The sequence below is a fragment of the Mastacembelus armatus genome, chromosome 3 (genome assembly GCF_900324485.2).
Source record: "Mastacembelus armatus chromosome 3, fMasArm1.2, whole genome shotgun sequence".
Taxonomy (NCBI): domain Eukaryota; kingdom Metazoa; phylum Chordata; class Actinopteri; order Synbranchiformes; family Mastacembelidae; genus Mastacembelus; species Mastacembelus armatus.
This window is the reverse complement of record NC_046635.1, coordinates 2488912-2511598: the sequence shown is the minus strand read 5'-3', so window position 1 is coordinate 2511598 and position 22687 is coordinate 2488912. Positions and strand designations below refer to the sequence as shown.

General features: G+C 38.5%; 1 protein-coding gene across 1 annotated transcript in view; it reads right to left on the bottom strand.

Moving 5' to 3' along the window:
* Positions 1–22687, bottom strand: part of luzp2 (leucine zipper protein 2) — a 124465-nt gene that overhangs the window by 1656 nt on the left and 100122 nt on the right. Inside the window, exons 7-11 of the mRNA XM_026320252.1 lie at positions 17822–17884; positions 14126–14200; positions 13159–13326; positions 5482–5586; positions 2931–3005 (exon numbers count right to left, since the gene is read on the bottom strand). Coding sequence (XP_026176037.1) covers positions 2931–3005; positions 5482–5586; positions 13159–13326; positions 14126–14200; positions 17822–17884 — 486 coding nt within the window. The remainder of the gene's footprint in view (positions 1–2930; positions 3006–5481; positions 5587–13158; positions 13327–14125; positions 14201–17821; positions 17885–22687) is intronic.

The window sequence follows — 22687 nt, the reverse complement described above, 5'->3', positions numbered from 1 at the left end:
TCAAGGCTTGCTGGCTGCTTGCAAATTACCGAGTTACACATCATTCTGCATGGCAGTGGGTTATAGTTCTATCACCTGGCTTGAAGCAAACAAACAAAGAGGCAAGTTGCACCACTACATTTAACCCATCGCTTTCAAGGGAGCATGAAAGTAAACTTTTGAATTCAACCGTATCATTTGGCAGTTGTGTACTTATAAAATACTGAGCACTACATCTTTAAGTATGCACTGCATGTGATTCTGCAACTGAGACTTGTTACTCAGTGACTCTCACTTCCATCTGCAGGCAAACCTGATCTCTCACTTAATGTACTCTTGTGGCTTCTTGCCATTCTCACTTGTCGCCCACTTTGATGCGAGTTTAGAATTTGAAGTTTTTGTTACTTATCACTAGAAAAAAAAAAAACTCCCATAAGGATGTCCAACAGTTTTTGGTACAAGGACGGTTTTTTTTGGAAAACACTTGTAAAAGTTTTGTGAATACGTGGGTACATGCCAACTAACTAATTAACTGACTGTGCCACAGCAGGCGGATGGTGTGTTTTTATTTCATGGGCTATGGTAGCAACTAAAACAAGTTACATATGAAACATGTTTTCTTCAGTATTGTTGGATTCTGGGGGAATAATTTTGTCTTTATTTGCATAACAAGCTGAATCCAGCTACTGTTAAGAATCCTAAGATGTATAGAATAAAGAGTTGACAGACTTATGTTTTATTGTTTCATTTTATTAATAAAATAATTAATAATTCATAGCTGATTTTGAACCACTGCATATCGTCCTCTGTTGTTTTTTTTTTTCCCCCCACACATTGATACTTTTTCATTTTTGTTTATTTTCCAGCTGGTATTCTTCCAACCTTTAATGAATTCAGGAATGTCGGGGAGAAACAATACAGATGCCAGTGTGTTGCTGAGATAAGACTGCCTGGGTGTGCTGAAATGTTATGAAGTATATATTTTGAATTAATAAGAGACAGAAAAAACTTTACTATCAAAGAATCCCAATGTTGAAGTCAAGCAGGTACACCTAACATTTGAATAGATCTTATACACGTTAGATTGCATCCTCGCTTTAGAACCTACACAGTATATTTACAATGTGGCTTGTCATTTTAGTTAATTTGGCTGAATACAATATATCACAACTAAAACCTGCAGGTTTTGTGTTTTACTACAAACCTTTGTTTGAGTAATAGGTCCGAGACTACGAGGACGACTTTTCTTCCAAAAACATTTGAAGTAAAGGGGCGATGCCAGTCAGACACATGAGCACACATAATGAAGGTAGACCAGTGAATGGAATGGGGGTCAGTTTAATACAGACTGAGCCAGAGACACCAGAATATAAATAGTTTACTATGCTGTGAACGGCATGTGAGGGAAAAGAGTGGAATGAATGAGAGTCGGTGCTAATTTTAACACAGTTTCCCAATTAATGAGATAACACTGAAAAAACGTATTAGCCCAATTAAGAAGTTGTAAGTCACGTCTTCTCATTTGTCATCCTCCCAAAAGTGTATTAATTAACGCCACAGAAATCATTCGTTAAAATATACTGTACTTTCTTTGCTAACACATACAGTATCTTTCTGTCTCTAGTCTGGCATCTAGTGTTGATACACAACAGCACAAACGCCTCAAGGGGTGAACTGCTTTTAACAAGTAATACATTATACATAACTATTTACATTGAATTCAAAACAAAAATACTATTATCTTGTTCTTCTTTGAATCAGTGACACAGTTCAGTGTTGCATTACATGAAGAGGCAATTGTCAGATGCTCTCAGTGAATATCTGTGGCATGAAAACAAACCAGTAAAGTCAAATCTGCCCATTTGTCAAAATCTCTTCTGACATATTTTCATATTCTTGTGCAAATAGTCTGTTTCGAAAAATGAATGGCTGCCACTTGGAATGCGAGACAGTTGCAAAGTTACACAGTACTGCTCTGCATTGAAATGAGATGCATTGTTTAGCCGTACCATCTGCCACCACCAAACAGGTGTGACTCAATTCAGTAATATGATGCAGGAGGCTGTTATACATTGGCTTTGGCAGGGCATTAAAGATCACGCAGTATAGGTGACACCTGCACACTGAGAATTAGATTTTACCTTCACACATCTAGAAATGTGATGTAGGCATTGTGTGACTTTTCATCTTATTTCACCATTGTTGTGCTCTATTATTGTGTGTATTGTATTATTCCTGTGCTTTATTTTTGGTTTGTAGTTGTCGGACACTATGTAGTCACCACTCAAGTACAGTACATTTCTGTTGCCTTTCTTTCTATTAGGTCCCTCAAAACACGTTTTATGTTACATGTTATTTATTCTTTTACTTCTGGGCAATCGCATTATTGTGTATATCAGTAGTTTATTTACAAAATAGCTCTAAACGGCCTGAAAATGCTATGGAGTTATTTCATCTACAGAGGATAAGGCTGATGATGATATATTTTCTTCTTTGTCAACAAATCACAAGAAAAGGCAGGTTTTTATGTAAAAGACCGGAGCTAAAAATAATTGAAAACAGTCCCTAATATGGATGATTTCCTCATGTTTGAGTAATGTTTGTTAAAAACTAGAATCCCCAGCTGATTCAGGAAATGACTGAACTTTTTTTGTTTATCTAAGTACGACAATATTAATGACCTGTCTTTGCTGATTTACATTTTGAGTATGATGAAATGATCTTGGAGCTCAGGTTAGGACAGTCAGGAAGTGCTGAGAGATGGAGCAAATTGTTGTTGTTTTGTGCTTATCATAGGATCTGTTGACAATACAAAAAAATACAGCAGTCTCATACATTAAGCCTGTTTCCTGATTAATATTTTCTTATGGGAACAAAAAAAGAACAAGAATTCACTGCAGTGAAATGTTTGCATCTGTTATTATTTCCATATAAATTCAGCTGAAGCTCACCTGCTGTGGCTCTAGTAGTTTTTTACTTTCCAGAGCTGATTCCTCCGTCTGATTCTGGAAGCAGTCGCCCCCGGACTATAGGAGAAGAGGGGAAATATCTCACTGCAGTGTAGAGAGTACACGCTGGTAGGTTTACACAACTTTCCAGCTGTGTATTCAGTGACAGCATGAAATGAATAGGACAATACCTGTGACATTAATACACCTTTCTGAAGAAACTTAACTACATCTATAATCGATTATCTGATCAATTCTCTCATTTGACTTATGACAGGAATCAAGAACTAAATTGATAATTGTTTAGGTAATATCTTTAAAAAAAATTCCTAACATCTGCAGGTCCTCATGAAGATCTGGTGCTTGGCTTCCCCCAGTTTTTATTTTTTATTTTTTACAGTATAATGGTAAATTGATTACCCTTGGGTTACGGATTGTTTGTCGGAAAAAATAAGCAATTTCAGGCTGTCACCCTGGGCTCTCAGAACCTGAGATGGTCATTTTTCAGTATTTTCAGACATTTTATAGACTAAACAATCAATCATCAAATAATCAATACTGAAGTAATCATTATGGTTGCGGCCCTACAGGATGTATTTTTCTTTTACAGAATTGTACATATGGCTACAAGCAATGTCAGACAGTTCCCAGCTGTGATGAACTCGAAGCCATATTGCACCCATATTAATAGTTTTTCCTTTATGTAATATTGCTACAAATGATTCTGGTCAAAACAGACTGAACACTGAACACTGTCATCATGAAGCCCATTAATTACTCCTCTCTAATCTTATTAGGTCAATTGTGAATTATGCGTTTGGAGCACCTGCTGTTCACAAGAATATTTGGATGCATTTAACCAAATGTAGGATGACTGATGAATGATGTTCACTACACCGCATGAGACAGTTTCTGGCTTAATACATTTTGTATGAAATATTCTCATATTTGGCAGATCCAAAACTAATTACGCAGTTTAATAAAATCTAAGTCCTAAAATAAACCCTCCCTTCATGAAGGTGATAATGTTTGGTGTCTCTGTTTCAGAGAGGTGCTGATCCATCTGCATGATCAATCTGGGGGCAGTAGTTAGTGGTGCTGTTGAACTGTATTACATTTATTACTCTGTCTCCTACATTTATTTCAATGGGTGTTGGCTAAATAAAAGAAACACCTCTGTGTATAATGCAATGCTGTTCAGCCGCAGCACAAACTACCTCCTTTGAAAAGAACATACAGTTGAATCCACAACTCTCTGAATCAGTTTCAACAAAAACTGAACACGATCACCTTCATTAGGGCGGATTTATTGCAGGACTGCTGTATTAGACTGAGTTAGTTTTACAAACTGTATGTGTGCCTAGTACCCCACCAAGGGAGTGCATATTTCAAATAGTTAAGCATGAGGTCTGTTTATGAAAAGGAAATCATTCTTTAGAAACGTATCACATTTCATTTTCAAACAAAGCGCAGATTGCAAGCTGTACACTCTCACACCAACCGTCTCTCCTCATTTCCTCCCAGCCTACAGGCAGAGCAGGACAACGAGAGATCTGGTGTTCACGAGCAAACACAATATCTGAGTCTCTGTTTCAGAAATGCCTCTTCTTATCTGTGTGAGAATGTTTCTCTCTCTTGCTGCAGGATTTATACGACCCTGCCAAAATTATATAATCAGTTTGGGGACACCAGTGCACATTGTTTTTGGCACAAATTCATTAAGTAACCATTTTTTCGACACAGTTTCCACAGAGGGTAATTTCCTCTCTGGGTGGCATCCCTCCATACTCCACTGCCTCCAGTGGTCTATCAACTTGTATCTGTAATAGTTCTGGATAGCAACTTGTCAAAAATCCTTATGGACACTGTTCATTTCCCCTGCTTTCTTCAAATCTTCTTGCTTTTGACACATTTGAAGATATTCATTCAGAGCCTCTTTGATAACTGACTACTCACAGTTGCCAGATTCTTAGAGCAAGGTTTTGTCTATAAGGTACCAAAGTCCTTCAAAAACATCAGAACAGCAGAGGTCAGTGACTCCGTCACACTTTCTTCCCTCAATAACTGCTGTCAAAGTGTCAGCGAGGCACTCGGCTCCCTCAGATGTGCCAATGAAGTTATTCTGTGTAATATTACGTTTGCACAAGGCAAGTGCAGTAGTGAGTGAAAGGCTTTTTTTTTTTTTAAAGTGCTTGAAACAGCAAATCTTTTACAGTTTTACTGAACAAATTACTTGACTGATTATGGATTAATAGACAAATTGTTTTAGTACAGACAAAACTATAATCCTATGTGAGAAGAAGCGATTCAACAAAATAACATCTGTAAAAGCTGAACTACATGAAAACTACTAACAGAAGAATGTATTATCAAGCTGAAACTGGTTGCATAAAGTTTTCCACCTAATGAACCTAATGAAGACAGTTGGAGTAAAAGGGGCTTGTTTGATTTCTGATGAGGGACCAGAGCATGGATTCATTGAACAGATGAACCTCATGGATACAGACCCTCAGGTCACAGAGGCCATTACAGTTTAATTACTCTAAAGGCTCACCTTTTCCATCTGGCACTCTTTAACTCCGTCATTCTCTCTCCTCATTACTCCGATATTCACGGGTGATTTACTGGCTGTGACAATTCTCTGAACTTTAGAGATATCCTGTAGGAAAAAACAAAAACATTTAGCTTCGGGTTAAAAATAAAATGCATGTTGATGCAACAGTGGCTCTGGGGTTCATGGAAAGTAAACAGTTGTGACTCAAAGGGTCATAACTATTTAATTTATACTTGTTCATTTAAATTAAAATCAAATTTTGTTTGTTGCGAAGAACTGATTCAACAACATGACAGCCGTCAAAGCCTGGAATGACTATTTCAAAACAGGAAGTGCGAAACAGAGGGCAGACAGAATTACAGAAATACTGAGGTGGGAGTGTTATTCAACCATCACATACAGAATATAAGATCAGATTTAGTTACTGCAGTTAGAAGCCAAACTCCACATCAACGCCACCACACCAGCTGTTTCTAGTTTAAAATAGGAGGAAAAGCTCCTGACCAAGGCAAACCAAAGTGCAATCAATTGGTCGGCCTCAGCTAGACGGCTAGCATGACTAAGAATGTATTCCCACCAAACAGGCTGTAGCCTACATGACAGCCTTCAAAGTTGTTTTGTCACCTTTCCAATACTGAAAAAATCTAAATATAAAAGGAAAAAAGCAACTACATCCCATCACGTCAAGTGCTGTCCTGGCTTGATTTTGTTATGAAAGGAAATGTAAATGCTCAGTTGCTCTGTCAACTGAATGCAGGTCCCAGATGTCAGACCTTCACACTACAACTAATGTGTATATTAACACATAAACATAGATCATCTGAGTGAAAAGTAATTTTGGAAGGCAGCTTCAGGATTTACTACTGTGAGGGATGAACAATGATGTTTCAGTGAAGTGACCCACTGCAAAAACAGCCAAAGCATTGTCGGGACAGTGGGAGGAAAACATGATGGACAGTCAGAAATGAAAGGGTTCTCTCTAGAGGTAGCAAAGCAATCTATATCACTAGCACCTGAAATGATGTCAGTATGAAAGAAAAAAAAAAAAACACGATTTCTTGCGAGAGTGATGTGCTTTGAATCAGTGGTGCTCTATGCCAGAGGCTAAAAAAATAGTAAATAAAAAGTATAAATTTTGGGAGTGTTGCATGGCAGGCTTCGGTCAACATTTTTCCATCACGCAATAGACACCATTCAAATACATGAGTATGGCTATTGCTGACCTCGACTGGAAAGTCATAATTCCTCTTAGAAAAGTTCCTAACCAGGGTCACAGGGATCTGCTGGAGCCTATCTCAGCTCTCTTTGGGTGACAGGCAGGGGTACACCCTGGAAAATAACAACTGGCCCCTTTCACAACCTTTGACGTCATGTTTATTTCCAAATGACTCCATCATACAAAATGTGTCAAACAGATCTCAGGTGCAAAAATGTTAGTGGAGATTCTTTGCCTGCAGGCTCCCTGGCAGATTTCAAATTAGTCATCTCATAACTACTCTGAATGTGGTGGAGAATGTTTCCTGCTAAGGGCCTGAGTACAGCTGGTCCCTTCTGCATGACCCTCTTTCATGGGGAATGTTAACAATATTTAAGGCCAGTTTCAGTTTGCAGCCACAACAAACTACTCCCAGCAACAGGCCAGTGAAAAGTCAGCAACTTCTACCTGGAACAACCTGTACAAACTGTGCTGCTGATCTAACTGGCCAGTGGCTCATGAGACAAAAAAGCAACAATAGAAAGGCCATCCTGCCAATAGATGTTCATTTTGAAACATCTTGACATTTACAAGCAGAACAGAAAATGTGTAGACTTTCTTTTTATATTTTCATACAGTACATTGTCATATTTAAATGAGAAACTATTATTTGGACAACCTGATTTAACCGTTTGCACGCAATACATTATATTGTATAACACAAATACAGTGGTGTAAGATTGCCCTGCTTTCAAAATCCTTCTCAAGTATGGAATTAATGTCAGTGAAGTATCAAAATTAAAAGTAATCATTCTGCAGAAAAAGGCACCTATGACTGTTATTCTTGTATTATTAGATCAGTGCTAATGCGTGAATGTTTAAGTAGCATTTCACTGTTACAGGTTTTTGAGGGTGTGGTAGTTTTTATTATTTTGGGTATAGTTAGGTAGCTTTGTCCAAGGTTTTCAACTTAGGGGGTCACAGGACAAACGTTAGGGGCCATGAGATGATTAACGGGACAGGAATAAAACAAGAAAAAAAATTCGGCTACATAATTTTATTTACTTTCATGGATTTTTCTCTAAAAGTTGCTGTTCTGTAAAATACTGAATGGTTTTACCTCTCTGGGCCTCAAACAGTTATTTAGATGAAACCATGTGAGAAGGTCAGAGGAAAAAACTCTACAGGTGCTAACAACTCAGACACACAACTATTTCCCAGTTTCAGACCCACTGGTGTAATTCCTGACAATATATTGTATTTTAGAGTTCATCATATGTTGAGGCATGTAACAGCTGTTAGATAAATGTTGTGTGCAATACTCACCCCTGAAATACAGCAAAGTAGAAGTGTAAAACTGCACAAAATAGAAATAGTGAAGTACAAATACTTGAGTACATGTCATTTCCTCCACACATCAGATACTGTCTATTTTTCCTGCTGTCTATATATTGTCCAGTAACACCAAATAATAAAAGATTAACTGACATTTTCCAGAGATTTCTCCAAACTGTCTGCCGCAGTCAAGTTTCTGCACAAGGCAAATACATAGTACCAGTCTTAACTAGGTCAAAAGTGGCCTCTTGAGAGCATAAATGATGGTTGCAAGATGAACACAAGCAATTCTAACATGTCACTGTCAAACCCCATTCTTACTCTGTCAGCTGGAGCAACATCTTTTTAGGCAGGTTCTGTAGAATTGGCTTTACTTGTGCTAGCGACCACATTTGGGTGAACATTTTATAAATTATTTCCTAAGCTTTGACAACATTCGTCAGAATCAGCAGAATTTTACGGTACAGCAATGAAAGAAGGAAGGTGCTTAACAGGCTGCCCTGTCTCCATAAGGGCGGTGTTCTTCAAGTAGGAACTTATACAGTGCTTAACCTGACAAAATTTATTATCAGGGAAGGTTTCGTTACAGGTGAACTCTACAGAAGAAAACATGCAGAGAAATTGGTTTTCCTTTTAAAGCACTTTTTCCTTAACTTGAAACCCTGAACTGCAATTTTAACTGACTCTGAATTTACAATCATAATTAATAATTATTATTTATTTAAGAAAACTTTTTAAGACTTTTGTGGATTCCTTAGAAAGTTATCTCACATTTGTGGCATAATGCAAATTATTCTATCATCCAAATTCAGCTGATAAATATCTTTAAGTTGCCTGTTTTTGCCAACCACCTTCTATCTCCTTGCAGAGCAGCAATAAATATCCAGTCAATTTATATGGACAAGTAAACACTCATAAAAGGTAAATAGTAAGTGCTGAGAGCAGAGCAATGAAATGTCTGATTCTCCTCGGGCATAATGCTCAGAGCATCTAAGACATCATCTCCCATTACTTTGATGAAAATTGCATGCTATCGGACCACAAGACTTGGCTCTCTCCCCGAGACTGTTAAATATGAAGCAACTTCCACTGCAATCTTGCTGATCTCTGCATCCTCACACTAATGAATCTTTCACTAGCAGAACACTGTGTGTGTGCGTGTGTGTGTGTGTGTGGCCTTATTTTTCTGTAAGTGTGGGGACCCCAAACCGGGAGCCCATTGACACTGTGGGGACTTGCCTTCCTAAAGGGGACTGGAATCCGGTCCCCACAAAACAGATCACTGGATTTTATGGTGATGACTTCATTTAAGGTTATGGTGAGGTTAGGGTTAGGCAAGTAATGGTTATGGTTAAGGTTAGGGTAAGTCTTCAGGAAAGAATGTAAGTTAATGTTAAGACTTTTGAGGTAACAAATACATGTATGTGTGTGTGTGTGTGTGTGTGTGTGTGTGTGTGTGAGTGTGTGTGAGGCAAGGTCTCTGACATCTACCAGAGTTTAAGGTCCATTATTTTAGCTCAGAGTACAAGTGTTAAGCTCAAAGTGGTGTGAGTGAGTGCTTGAACAAACATCCCTGTACTTACCCACTTTGGATTTCAAAAACACAAAGCAGATTTTAGGCTAAGTGTGCTTATGAAAATCAAATGTATGTTTTATTACACAGTAAGTGGATAAAGGCTATCTCCATGTGTTAAGAGGTTTGGAGCATATTTTTCCTTTCTACACTAGTGGCAGTGAGATTTCACATCCTGTTGTTGTGTGAAAAACGATTGCATTTCGATCAGCGATTGTTATTAAGATATTATGACAATACATTCTCAGGAATATTACCATGTCAACCTGAATGCATTCAACTACATTTGTCAGATTAAAAAACACTATGATAAAGGATGTAATAATAGTACTGAGCTCTTTCATGCTGTTAATGAGTATAATGAGAAACAGCACATGGTCATCAACGAGCCAAGCGCTTGACATTTGCCTCTTTGTCGCTGCATTGTTACCTAGCCTCTCAGCTATGGGCTCTTTGGCTCATACACACAGTAAGTGCTATTGTGTGTTGATTTTTTTTTTTTTTTACTGCTTAATTAGAGATAAATTTGGCAGTGATTTAAATGGAATTTGACCCACCTCCACATGCACAGGCAAAGTGGACAGATGGAGCACCACAGTAATCTTTACAGTGAGGGCACGCTTAGATTTATCAGGCAGCCCGTCAAAGTTTACAGCAGCTACTGGAGATAATGGGGCTAGCAACTGCTCACAAGTGCACTGCTGCTATTTGTATGCTAATGAAGTGGGAAGTAATACATTCATTAGCATAAGAAAATGAACTCACACCTACCTTGAGTTTCAAAGATGCGTCTTAAGGTGTTTATTCTGCCCAGGTGCTTACATGTATGTGGCTCAGAATAGTGAAAAGAAGATGGTGAAATGAACATAACTTATAACTTGATCACCCGATTTGGCTGCAAATGCCAACAAGAGCTTAAATGTGGACAGGAAGTGTCAATTTCAGAATAGCGTTTTGTGTGATGCCACAGCAGAAAGACGGTGGTAACACTGGTGGTACTGAAGCATGATAACAAATAAAGAAAACAAGCAAAAAAAAAATCCTCTAAGTGACATGTCAACTTTTGGAGTCATCCATGAAAGAGACAGTAAATTGTCAGTGGTTTGAGGAGAGAAAAGCCTCTTAAAGGCAGAAGTGGGCACCAGGATCACGGCAGATAAGGCACTTGCAGTCCTGTGGCCAACGTGATGATTTCAAAGTGACTGCAAAAACTGCTTTTCAGAAATCAGAACTAACACAATCTATGATTGAGGTTGACATGACTGCTTGGTCGAGGGAAAAATAACCGTAGGCATTGTGAAGTGCATTTTCAAGAAACCAAAGTGATGTGTATATTCTGCCACATTTCTTCAATTCTGTTTGTTTCAGTCTATAAAGTAACAAATACTTGTAGAAATGTTTGGAATCAGACAGCATTCCCTTCTTTTAACAACAAAAGGTACTGACTGGGTAAAACCTTGACACTTAACATTAGTGCTAGTGCTCCACTAGCAAAACAAGAAGCAACGGCTATACTACAGGCATAATCCTATTTTTACAATAAATCCTCTTGGCAGTCACTTTTTTTTTTTTTTATTCCTAAAAGGGATTAAATTCTTAGTTGAGTCTACTGTGACCTTGGTTTTGAGTGGCTCAAAACAAACACTTTGCCACACTGAGTTCATTATTTCATAAAGAACATGTTTAAGCACAACATACCAAAACTCCCATAATGCTCTGAAGTAATTGGGCTTTACATCCAGAACACTGTAGACTGACATAAATAACTTGATTTAGACATGTTATTATTCTGAAAAACTTCTGGAATCATGTTTGGACCAACTGTTATATTTGGTAGTAATTATTTCCAAGGCTATTTCGCTCATGGCATCAGATTGACGAATAGCCACTTGAAAGGGAGGTAATAATCGGCTCTAGCACTTTAAATTTTAAATTAATATCGCACACAGTGCATTATATGTGCTCTGATGTATGAAGGTGGTGTGGTGGGGGGGGGGGGGGGGGGGGGTATTTGAGCAACAAGTTATATTCCATGATTTCACCAAGCTGGGTCTTACAGTGCAAAATGAATTTCAATTTGAAAGTGTTTATGCAGAAGCGAGACAAAAAAACCCCAACAAAACAGCAGGCTGCTATATCTTACATGGAATGTCAGAGGGAAAATTATACTCCATCATTACTGAGGCAAATCACACATCCAACTTGTATACTACTTTATAAAAACTTATCCTCTGGTGTGTTTCAAACTGGGATCAGAGAAAATCAAATTGCCAATATATGCTATTGCCCTTCTCATTGCAGACATTTTGACACATCAGAGCAGGAAACCACATGTGTAATTAATTGGATTAATAAGGCCTGTAATCCATTTAGTGCTACCTGTTCCAGGGCGCAACTGTTTTACATGCTTGCTCTTTGACTAAACCCACTGATGCACTTAAATACAATAGAGCATTTGTTAATTGTATTAATTAGGACTGTGCTTTCCCTGCTATGACCACTCAGAAATGTCTGCTGTGAAAAATGCCCATTGGGCAAGCTATTGGTAATACCAAAGGGCTGTAGAAATGCATTGTGCAAGCAGCATGTATTGCTCATTTAATGCCAGTGGGTAAAAAGTAAATGGTCCAGCATTGCCTCAGCCATGATTATCACAATGACATATTGTATATCCAGGGCAATATGAGGCTCTAAAGGTTTGATTAAACAACTGGCTGTGTAACATTATAGGTTACTCAGATATCACTGTTGTTAGTTCAACCATAATTACCAGTGAAGTTCGTGATTGGTTGGTTAGTGTCCAAAGCATTTTAAACACTCAGCTGAACTATATTTTGTTTACTTCTGTATTGTCTCATCAGGACAGATTACACACTCATATCTATATAAACCCACCAATAACAAATCAGTATATACCGAGCCATTATACCTTCTTTCTCGCACATGCAGTAATGTCAGATTAGTGTTTGTTTTTAGTGTTTTGTGTGTCTTTAAGTGTGCTTTGCAAGTTAAAGAATGAAATAAGAAAAGTTCCTAATTTTGTTACTACAAATACATGATGAATATGCTGTTTAAAAAAAAAAAAAAAAAATATATATATATATATATATATATATATATATATACATATATATATATATATAAAAGTGAAAAAGATTCAAAATATGCAGGGGATTACAAGAGACAAAGGAGAGATGGGCACTATTTGAGCTTCTGATCATACACATATAGGCAATTTTAAAATCATGGACATCATAGAGGTAATAAAGGACTGTTGCAACCACAAGAAATGAGAATTTTGGTTTTAAAAATGTTTATAAGACCTATTTACTTCATGATGAACAATGTAAACACTTCACATTCACAGATGTGCTAGATATCTCTGCCGTGCACATGCTGACATTTTACTACTAGGACAGGACGACCTCATCTGCTGTAGATGTACTGTATGATCGAGCGAGTATAACTTTCAGCCAATTCATTAAATGTAAAAATGATTGCATTTTCACAACAACACAAGCTTTCTCTTGGATGCGTATTAAATCAGATGAAACTGTGATGAATACTGGATTACCTTGGCATGTGGCTGCTGAAAGGTAACTCTGGAGCTGTTGAGGAGTGATGAGTATCTGAACAAGTGGGTTGGGGAGGTAGGAAATCTGTGACTGCTGCTGGGCTGGCTGTGGAGGACAGCTGAGAAGCAGATGTGAACTGTGTCCTTCAGCGCCTTCAGCTGAGACTCCTGTCCCCAAACAAGATTACACACACACAAGAAGATTTTTGACTCCCTCCATCCCTGCTCCCACCCACCCACATGAGAAATTTACTTAAGCATTAAAGCCATAGGAGGCCATGCTTTAAAGTGACTCTAGAACAGCTAGGAGGCATCATTAGGCAAGACATGAAGCGAAACTCACCACAGTAATAAAAAAGAAGGAATGTTCATGAGATCATTTACCTTTAATCAATAATAATAATAGACACAATCATTGGTTTAATTATTTTACAACAGCCTCTAATGTCAATACTCCTGAACTGAGCACCAGAACTATCTGTTTTCCTAATCAGCACTTTCTCCCTCTGCATTTTAACTCATCTGACTTTCCCCCAGGGACACTGCATCAATAACCACACATCATTAAATCTATATTGTTTATATTTATGTCTATTTATAGATATGAATATAAATGATCATAACCATATAAATTAAGCTGCTGCTTGTGTTCAACCTGCTGAAGCTAAATGTTCTGAAAATACAGAGGCATTTCATGAAAACCATTATTACTACCTACCCACCAACCTCTCTACCTACATTAGAATGGGGTCAAAACACCACTCTCCAAAACTGACATTTAAAATGGCTAATATTACTGCACATTCTTTATTCAATAAATTATTTAGATGCTAATCTCTATTCTGTGTTTGACATACTGGGTTTAAATAGATCAAACTTCTCTTAAAGAAATAACTGAATAAAAGAAAGAAATTTTATGAAAGCATTATTATTACAACAGGAAGTTTTTTCCCCCCCTATTATTTACCTTATCCAGTGCAGTCTTCTCCAGTTCTTCCTTGGCTATTGTTAACTTGTGCTCCAAGTCCATTAGCTGCTGTCCCTGCAGAAAGACACAACTTTTCAATCAGTTGAAACCCCTTTGTTCTATATAAACAAAGCACTTCTCAATCCGCCACCTCATCTCCCCAGCACCATCGACAACACAAATCTATAGCACAAAGGACTGAGGGCTTTATTATTTTGCCGATCAACACTTTTGTCCTGACTTTTTAAAATCACTATTATGACATCCCACACACCTTACTTACACACATTGATTGGGCACTAAACCTTATGCATAGGAATTCATTAGTTTGATTTCAATACTCAAATGCTTTGAACTATACCCCTGGTCTATTTCATGGAATCGAGAGGGTGTAATGAATAAGCATAAGTTCATTCAACGCCACACTGAAAAAGACAGATGAAAGGTTTATAAGAGCAGACCTCCTAAAACCATCAACACTGTTAATGAGCCTCATCGCCAGAGTTTAATCCCTGAGCTGAACAACACACACGTACACGCACGCACGTACACACACTGATGTTTTTTCAGTGAATGAGCCAATATAACTCCATATAAGGATCAAGATAGCTCCCTCAGAGGAGTCTTTTATTATTGATAAATGAATCAGCAGGAAGTAAAGAAATCTGTATTAAGGATAATTTGCATGCAGTCTGTGTAAAAACTGGTCTTGGTCATCGGCTTTGAGCCACGTACGTTAATCGGGTATCTTTTACTGGTAAAAGTAACGATAATGTTTTCTGAAACACTCAAGGTCAGCTAACCCAAGACATTGCATCAACAATCTCTGACTTGACTTGACTTATGTGACGCTTCAGTAGATTTTGTGACATAGTGGAGACACTTGGCATGCTCTCAGATTTTATCTTGTTTTGATCTTGATTTCTGACAGCAAAGCGGTAATTTTAATGATGGACATGTCCGTCACTCGTACCACTCAACGCGACAGCTGGAACGACGTTTGAGTTTTCCCTGGCACATGAGACATGCAGTGGCTGTCGACGACAGGGTGAGACTGACCACTCTGGGGTTTCAAAGAAGCCAAAGAATCAGCTTTCACTCAGGTTGTTTTGTTGTTTTGTTAGCAGAGGGTTTGGAAAAATTGCACAGTCATGTGTAGCTGTTGGGCTTTACTCCAGAGAGAATCTAAAGTTAATACATTTCAAGGAACAGTTTTTTAATCTTGGTCACAAAGGCTTGTACATAATCTTTTTGTGGCAAACGGGCATATGAGAGGTGCTGATGCATGTTTGAATAATCTTCACCATAAGGGAAACTGAAGGGTACTGATCAAAAGACTATTTTTACAGTTCAATTTCTAACAGACTAGTGATGTATTATAACATATTTGCCATTAAAATACTGGCAGTGGACAAGATGGATAATGTTACAATTGACCAAAAGAGTACATTTAGTTTCTTTCACCAATATAAAATACTGTACTCTAAGGAAATATTGCAAAACAATACAAAGTTCTGAGTTTAACACAGAGTAATGAATAAGAAGCTGAAGACTGTGTGTGTGTGTGTGTGTGTGTGTGTGTGTGTGTGTGTGTGTGTGAGGGTGTGTGTGTGTGTGTGTGTGTGTGGGGCTACAGTACAGAGCCATTACATCCATTAGACAAAGCATCATCAGCAGATAGCCCTCTGAGGACTGTGGGCACATGGCCACTGACCCAGAAATGCTGACTTTCAGGGTTAGTGCCTCTAAGTCTAAAGCTCCATATTTCTGTGCTGAGTCCATTATAGAGGTGTGGGGTCAGTGGGGTACTAGCCACTCTGCTAGATGAGGCATGCGACTACATCAAGCCGTCATTTTTCTTTAATATTTTTTCACAATGTTGGAGGAGAAACAGCTCTAGGGGTACATTTACAAGTGGACTGATAGAGAGAGGAAGATGCGAAGGCTGGAATAAGGCTCCTCTGCCAAAAATACTGTCTCATAGGGAAAAGGAAGGCAACATCAGTTCATCTGCAGTTGTAAATGTTATGGCTGAGCAAGTGAAGGGGAACCTGTCTGTAGTATTTCCATTTTAGTATTGGGATTGCATGGTTTGCATTCACAGACTTGAGTCTCTCTTCACATTGTCTGTTTAAATCTGAGTGCTATTAATGAAAAATTATCCACTGAAGGAAAACGACAGTGCTGGCATCTTTTACATGCAGTATGCTTGAATCTGCATCATTGCATTCTGTCAGAACAGTTCCCTTTTCTATTTTTATGGTCCCATGATTCCTATACTTTGGTGGTCATACCTGTCAATTCAGAGAAGGACTAAATGACTCCCAGTATCAAGAACAAGTTTTCAGGTTCCTTGATTTTGTTGTGTATCTGGTGTTGTAAGGTTGTGTTTTTGTGCCCATTGACATTGTCCAGCAAAACGCACTTTGATATATACAACAGCCAGTCATAACAAATTCAATTCCCTTCCGGTCAAGGTGCCTTGCCTGACATCCGTCTTGTGAGGGTGATGACATTTCCATATCTTGAATTGACAACCCCCACTGGGCTTTTGATCACAGCATATGGAGAATACAAATTCATTTTCAGGAATAGCCTGCAGGGTTAGGAGGGTCAGAGGGAAATGCATCATGTCCCTCTGACCTTTCCATCAGGAAAAAAAAAAAAAAAAAATCAAACTGTCATACTCTTTTACAACTGGGCGTATGATCAAATTAGCCTTCTGGTATGAAACTGAAAATCATGAAGACCATAATGTTTTAAAGGTGCACATGAAATGTTTGGTGACATTGAGCAATAACGTTGTTTTGGGTGAGCGACTGATGCACTTGAGAGACAGCGATTTACAAGCAGTGACACCAAGCAAACAAGTGAATGCATCCATCATTCAAAGCCTAAAATAGAACAAGGAACAGGACATCCAGAGACAATATAATCGGACATTGGGTTAGAAGCATAAAGTTTAGTCTGTGAGCATTGAGACTTTTTTAAATTCATTTATGCCTGACAGAGCCTTAGGAATGACGGTCTGAAGGATCAAAACATACATTAAAGGAATGGCGTAACAGGGCGTTGTGGCAGAAATGTCGACTGACATTTTAACACTACAAACAAGGCCTGAAAGGTCAGTCCATGTACCAGTAAATGCCAATAAATATTACGTGAGCACTCAGACCTAAGAACATTTAGTCCTTGCAAGACCAGGGGTAGTAGAGTATTTATGGGTGTGCAACAGTACAGAAGGGTTTCTTCTTTTTGCTGGTTATGTTGAGCTTGCAGAGGAAGTATGTGAGGAGAACGCAAATTTCTCATGCCATAGAATATGTGCAACCCTCTCAATATACTGTAGCAACACATGGTGTCATCTGTAATTTGTGTCCTGAGGATTCGCTTCTTTGATCTAATGCATCATTCTCTATCAACCTAATCCACCGCTGTCCACATCACTTATCCACATACCTTCCATGATTGAAAAGGATGGGGTCGATCTTGCACAGGGGGAAACAGAGGACAGGACTTAGCACTGGACAATTGGCTTGTGGGCTGCTGCCTCGCTGGAAGGGACTTTGTAATTGCAGACTAAATTAATTAGAGTAGCTTGTGTGATGGGATCATCTTTCAAGGTGGTCTGAAGTACCTGTTTACCTCTGGTCTGGAGCTATTATAAAGGCCCCCTCCCCCCAAGTTTGAGCTTACCTTAAAAATTAAATCCTTTTTCCCGTACCGCAGTTCTTTCAGTTGAGCCTGGATTTTTTTGGACTGCAAGGGGAAGATAAGGAAATAAGTGTTAGCTTATTCAAATAGCGAAATTGGTTTTAGATCACGTAGCAGGATTCTGCCAGCTGCAGCAGAAGACTCCTTTGTGAGTGTTCCCTGGGCAAAGCTCTGGCTTAAAGGAAGGCCCTAGTGAGAGGAAGAAAATATCAAATCTCCCCTTCACTGAACTGCATCGTCCACACAATGATGCAGTCATGCACTGGCTTCTTGCCCACTGTCTAAACCTGAATTCTCACTCCCACTACACACATTAACACCACCATCACCACACACACGCAGGTTCTCGCCTGTCACCGGTAACTACCACACACACACAAACAGAGCAGTTCTTTACTGCCCCCCTCCCCCTAAACATACACAGTGACCATTTCTGCCTGACACTGAATCTGCTGCTCCACATCAGTGGGCACATGGAACAGATAGGCTGTCTCCCATATAGCTTGATACACAGCCATCCTCAAAGCTGCTCATGATGTGAGCATGAAGCCTCCACATGACTCAGCTGCAGTGTAGAAGGTGTCTCTCTGTGCCCTCAGGAAGATGTTTTTATGGATTTCTTTATACCTTGGATATTACAAAGCCTTCTAACTCACAGTTATATGCAAATAAAATAGCCTTGATTCAACTTAAACAACAGAAGTTTTAAAATTAAAAAAATGACAGGTCATTGCATCAGGTATCCCAGTTATGCTTTACAGGTGTGGTAATTTAATCTATCATCTCTTTCTTAATACCCACTGCATATCTCTTTCTTTTTGTCATCTCTATCTTTCTGTGTGTGTCTCTAAATGTGTAAGATGATGTCTGATCTTTCACCAAAGCACAGTCAATACAATGCTGTTGGACACATTCAGTTCATACATTTTGTGTAATTGACAAACATATGTGCTTTATGATATTATTTATGCTGTTATTCCTCTTCTCATGGTGCCTCTATGTCCCAAGACACACATTTCTGCCCTGTACAAATGAACTCAAAAATTGCAACTTGGGCTCCTCATAAAAATTCTAAGGTTAAATAACCACAGAGCTATCTTAAAAACGTCTAACTCACAGAGGGTGAGGCTTATATTTGATTTCAGATTAGGTCTGTTTTTCAGTAGCCCAGGCCATAAAATAAAATGTCAAAAAATAATTTCATTTTTTCTTTTGAGACACTTGCTGGTAAAATAATTAATCATTTAAAGAGGATACAGAGTCAAACCCTGTAGAGTGTTAATTTCTAAATGCAAATGTCTGAAACTCTAAATGTGCTGAGCTCTCAGAGTTGTTAAAGCATTGCTCTATTATTTACTCAGAATAAAGCATGTGAGTTGTCCTCCGTCCAGGAGAATCACAGCAGCATCTCGTTGCTGTTGCCTCATGATGGTTCAGATGCTGCGAGGGTGGGGCCTGCATTTCAAACAGTTACAAACTGAACCAAATACAGTGACACAGCGTTTTATAAGGTTAACAGCTCTCGCTTACTTTTTCAAAATATTCACTGTGAGTCACTGTCCTTGGGAGAATGATGACTAAACTGTTACATGTTCAGCAGCACGGACATGCTAATGTGTGCACAACTGTATCTGGCTCTGCTAGGTTCACTTTTGTCATATTATTATGACAAAATCATAATAATCATAATAATAGAAAACAATGCTAATCTGCTGGCTAATCTGCCAGATTGTAGAAGATTTGTTCTCTTCATATTACATTTGGGATGCTGTTTTGATATTCATTCAGTCTTGTTGGTTGTCAGCTGAATGAACTCTACTAATTTAGTGACAACAACAACAACAATAACAAGTGACATTTTTGTGTAGCTTTATATTATTTGAGTTTCATGAATTTATAAAAACTTTAATATAATGCACAACAAATTGTAAATACAAAAAAAAAAACACATTACATATAAAGTTGACATGGTAAACATCTTAGAGAACAGCTCCCTGTTTACACATCCAGCCGACATAGGGCAACATTAGCATACATTTTCTGCAATGTTTGTGTTTACCTGGCAAAAGTCCAATATCCATTCTTCTTTTAGCTCTGTTTTGGTCTGCAGCAACTCTTGGGAAATATATCTGCCCCTTTAGCTGCTCCACTATGATTGGCAGGTAGTCAGTATCGCTAACTCCATCTGTCTCTCTTTTGCTGCTGTGCAGGTAGTAAACAGTGGGTTTATCAGAACCAGAAACAGTTGCCTGTCTGGGATGGAAACATCCATGACAAGAGTGGTGAAGCTGGTTTTAACCAGTGATTTAAAAACAGTCTGTACCACTGTTGGTAACACCTTGCTAATCTGGGTGTTAATCATCTGCAGGGTAATTAGTATAAGCAACATATTTTACATATCTTCTATCTATCTAAGCCACATTTTGAATATGTCCACTGCAGTAGCTGCTTTTAGTGGATGGGGATGAGTTTTTCAACAAATGTTAACCTGGTTAAGCTGTCATTGTGATGGTGTCTTTCTACATTTCTATGCATCCTTTGTTAGGGAACAGTAGTTGTGAAAGATCTTTTTTAGGACAACTAACTCTGGATATACTGGTTTAGGTTTGCCAGAGAATAGCTCTGTTATGCTCCCTGTATGTACAGTCTGTACCCATAACTCAGTGTGGTGTAAACATTCCCTGTTAGAGAACTACACGACTGCTCCACAGTACACAAAAGAAGGTACAAGCAGGTGACATGACATCACAGGATGGTGGTAAGTGTGCTAGAGTGTCCATGCTGAGCATGTCTCGCATCCTCCATATTTGTATGTGGATATGCAGCAGGAGCACATCAGCACCACAAACCTGCTGCTACTCCTTACCCATTTACACAGACTGCCCTATTTGTGAAGTGCGTCTGATTGGCTGAAGCATGATAGGTGTCAGTGGTGGGCTGGTAGCCAAAACGTACTGACTGAAGTATGTGTTTCATTTTGGCCATTTCAATCAGGCTATTCTGATTTATTCAGTACAGATAGCAAATGGAGTAGAACAGCATAGCAATACATTTGTTTTATTTAAAGGATCTGCTCCCATATGCTTCCTGTGCACAGAGTTAATTGTATGGTCGGATATATCACTGCAGCTGGGAACACACATCACCCGAAGCAGCTCCTTGACAATGCGGCCAGACGTTAAACATGCATATGTGTACAAACTCTGGTTTGATTGCTGATTTCTGTTTCCTAGATGAGGTCTGAGCCGTTCTCATATTACATGGCATTTATCATATATGCCGTCTCTTTGCTGCTTCCTGATAGGACAGAAAAACAAATTAATGTCTTAGGATCTGGAGATGCACACAGGGAGAGATAACAATGTTGGTGTGAACACAGAACATAGCGTTCAACTCTCTCTCACGCACCCACACACAAAGTCTAATAATATGGAAGCGAAGAACATTTATTAAAAATAAGCAATGCCATGTTATTAAACTAGTGTTATTGGTTTACGAGATCATTATTCGACACATGATGATGAAGGCATTCTGTTTCTTTCAAAAAGCCCTGTAGAATTAATTATGAGGCCATTCGCCTTGAAAACAGTCATTAACGGAAATCCTCTCAAACCTAGGTATTATAGTTCATCTGCATGCAGTAAGGCTCAGGTTACTAGATGTTTCCATCAAATCATGGTGCAAGATGAAATGGATAAGTGATAAGATAACTAAAATACTTAAGCAACATCACTGTCATCCAAATGATGACTGTGTAGCAGCAGCATACATATGACAGAATAGGAAATAGGTGAGAAGTTCATGGGGTGGATGAAAAGATGGGTGTTTCTCCAGAGGACATCACCATCTGGTTCAGAAAGGTTGTACAGCATTTTTCCAGTATATAGGATAAAGGGCAAAAATAGCCAGATATGTATAGCACGCAGCAGTAGCTTCACCAGCAGCAGGAGCAAACTGATCAGCAGCAGAGACCTGGAAAGCTTCCTTTCCAATTTAAATGGACTGCTGGATGTGTGAAGTGTTTGTGATGGGTGAAGTGAACAAATACACAGCAGAGTTAGGCCAGTGGCTGCCTGCCAGTGAGTTCTCTGACTGAACTTGCTAAAGCCTGTGATACACTTTTTTTTTTTTGGGTAACCTGTCCCCATTTATGATCATGGTTCAACAATTTCACTGTAATTTTTTTTTTCTTCAAATGGCTTGAGATTCAGAAAAAGAAAAACTTACCATGAGAAGAACTTCAATTTACTTTCCTATAAAATATAAGGGGGTTAACAAAAAGCAACCACTTAATTTTAGTGCAATGCTTGAAGTGTCTGTACTGGTACTGTGACAAATAAAAAGTAGAGAGTCTTATTAGCCCTGTTAACCTTAACAGCAGCTAAGAGTCCAACCTACACAGCAAACTTTGCCCTTATGTCCAAATAGATAAAATGAGTTTGCACAACTGGGCTGACTGTTCCTAATGGCCCACACTATCTTTAAAAGGGTTAAAAATAAAATGTCATGGCCATAATTAGTTTTATAAAGCAACAATATTACAGCAAGAGGCACATTGGAGTTATAATATTGATTAATATATATGATGGAACTGTTATTTAATGACGTATGACATAAACATATGACTTACTATTGCTGCTTCTGTATGGGGACCATGAATGCAATTCATGTTTTTAACTTGATTTAAACATCTTATCTTTTTCTTCAAACGATAGCCAGCTTGTTCTGAACTCAGGCAGGCTCACTAAACCTCACATTTCCAGTCAGTGAAGATACTGGATCATGTATTACTGCAACAGAAACCATTCACCTGTCCCAACACTGCTATTAACATGTCATTTTATGTAT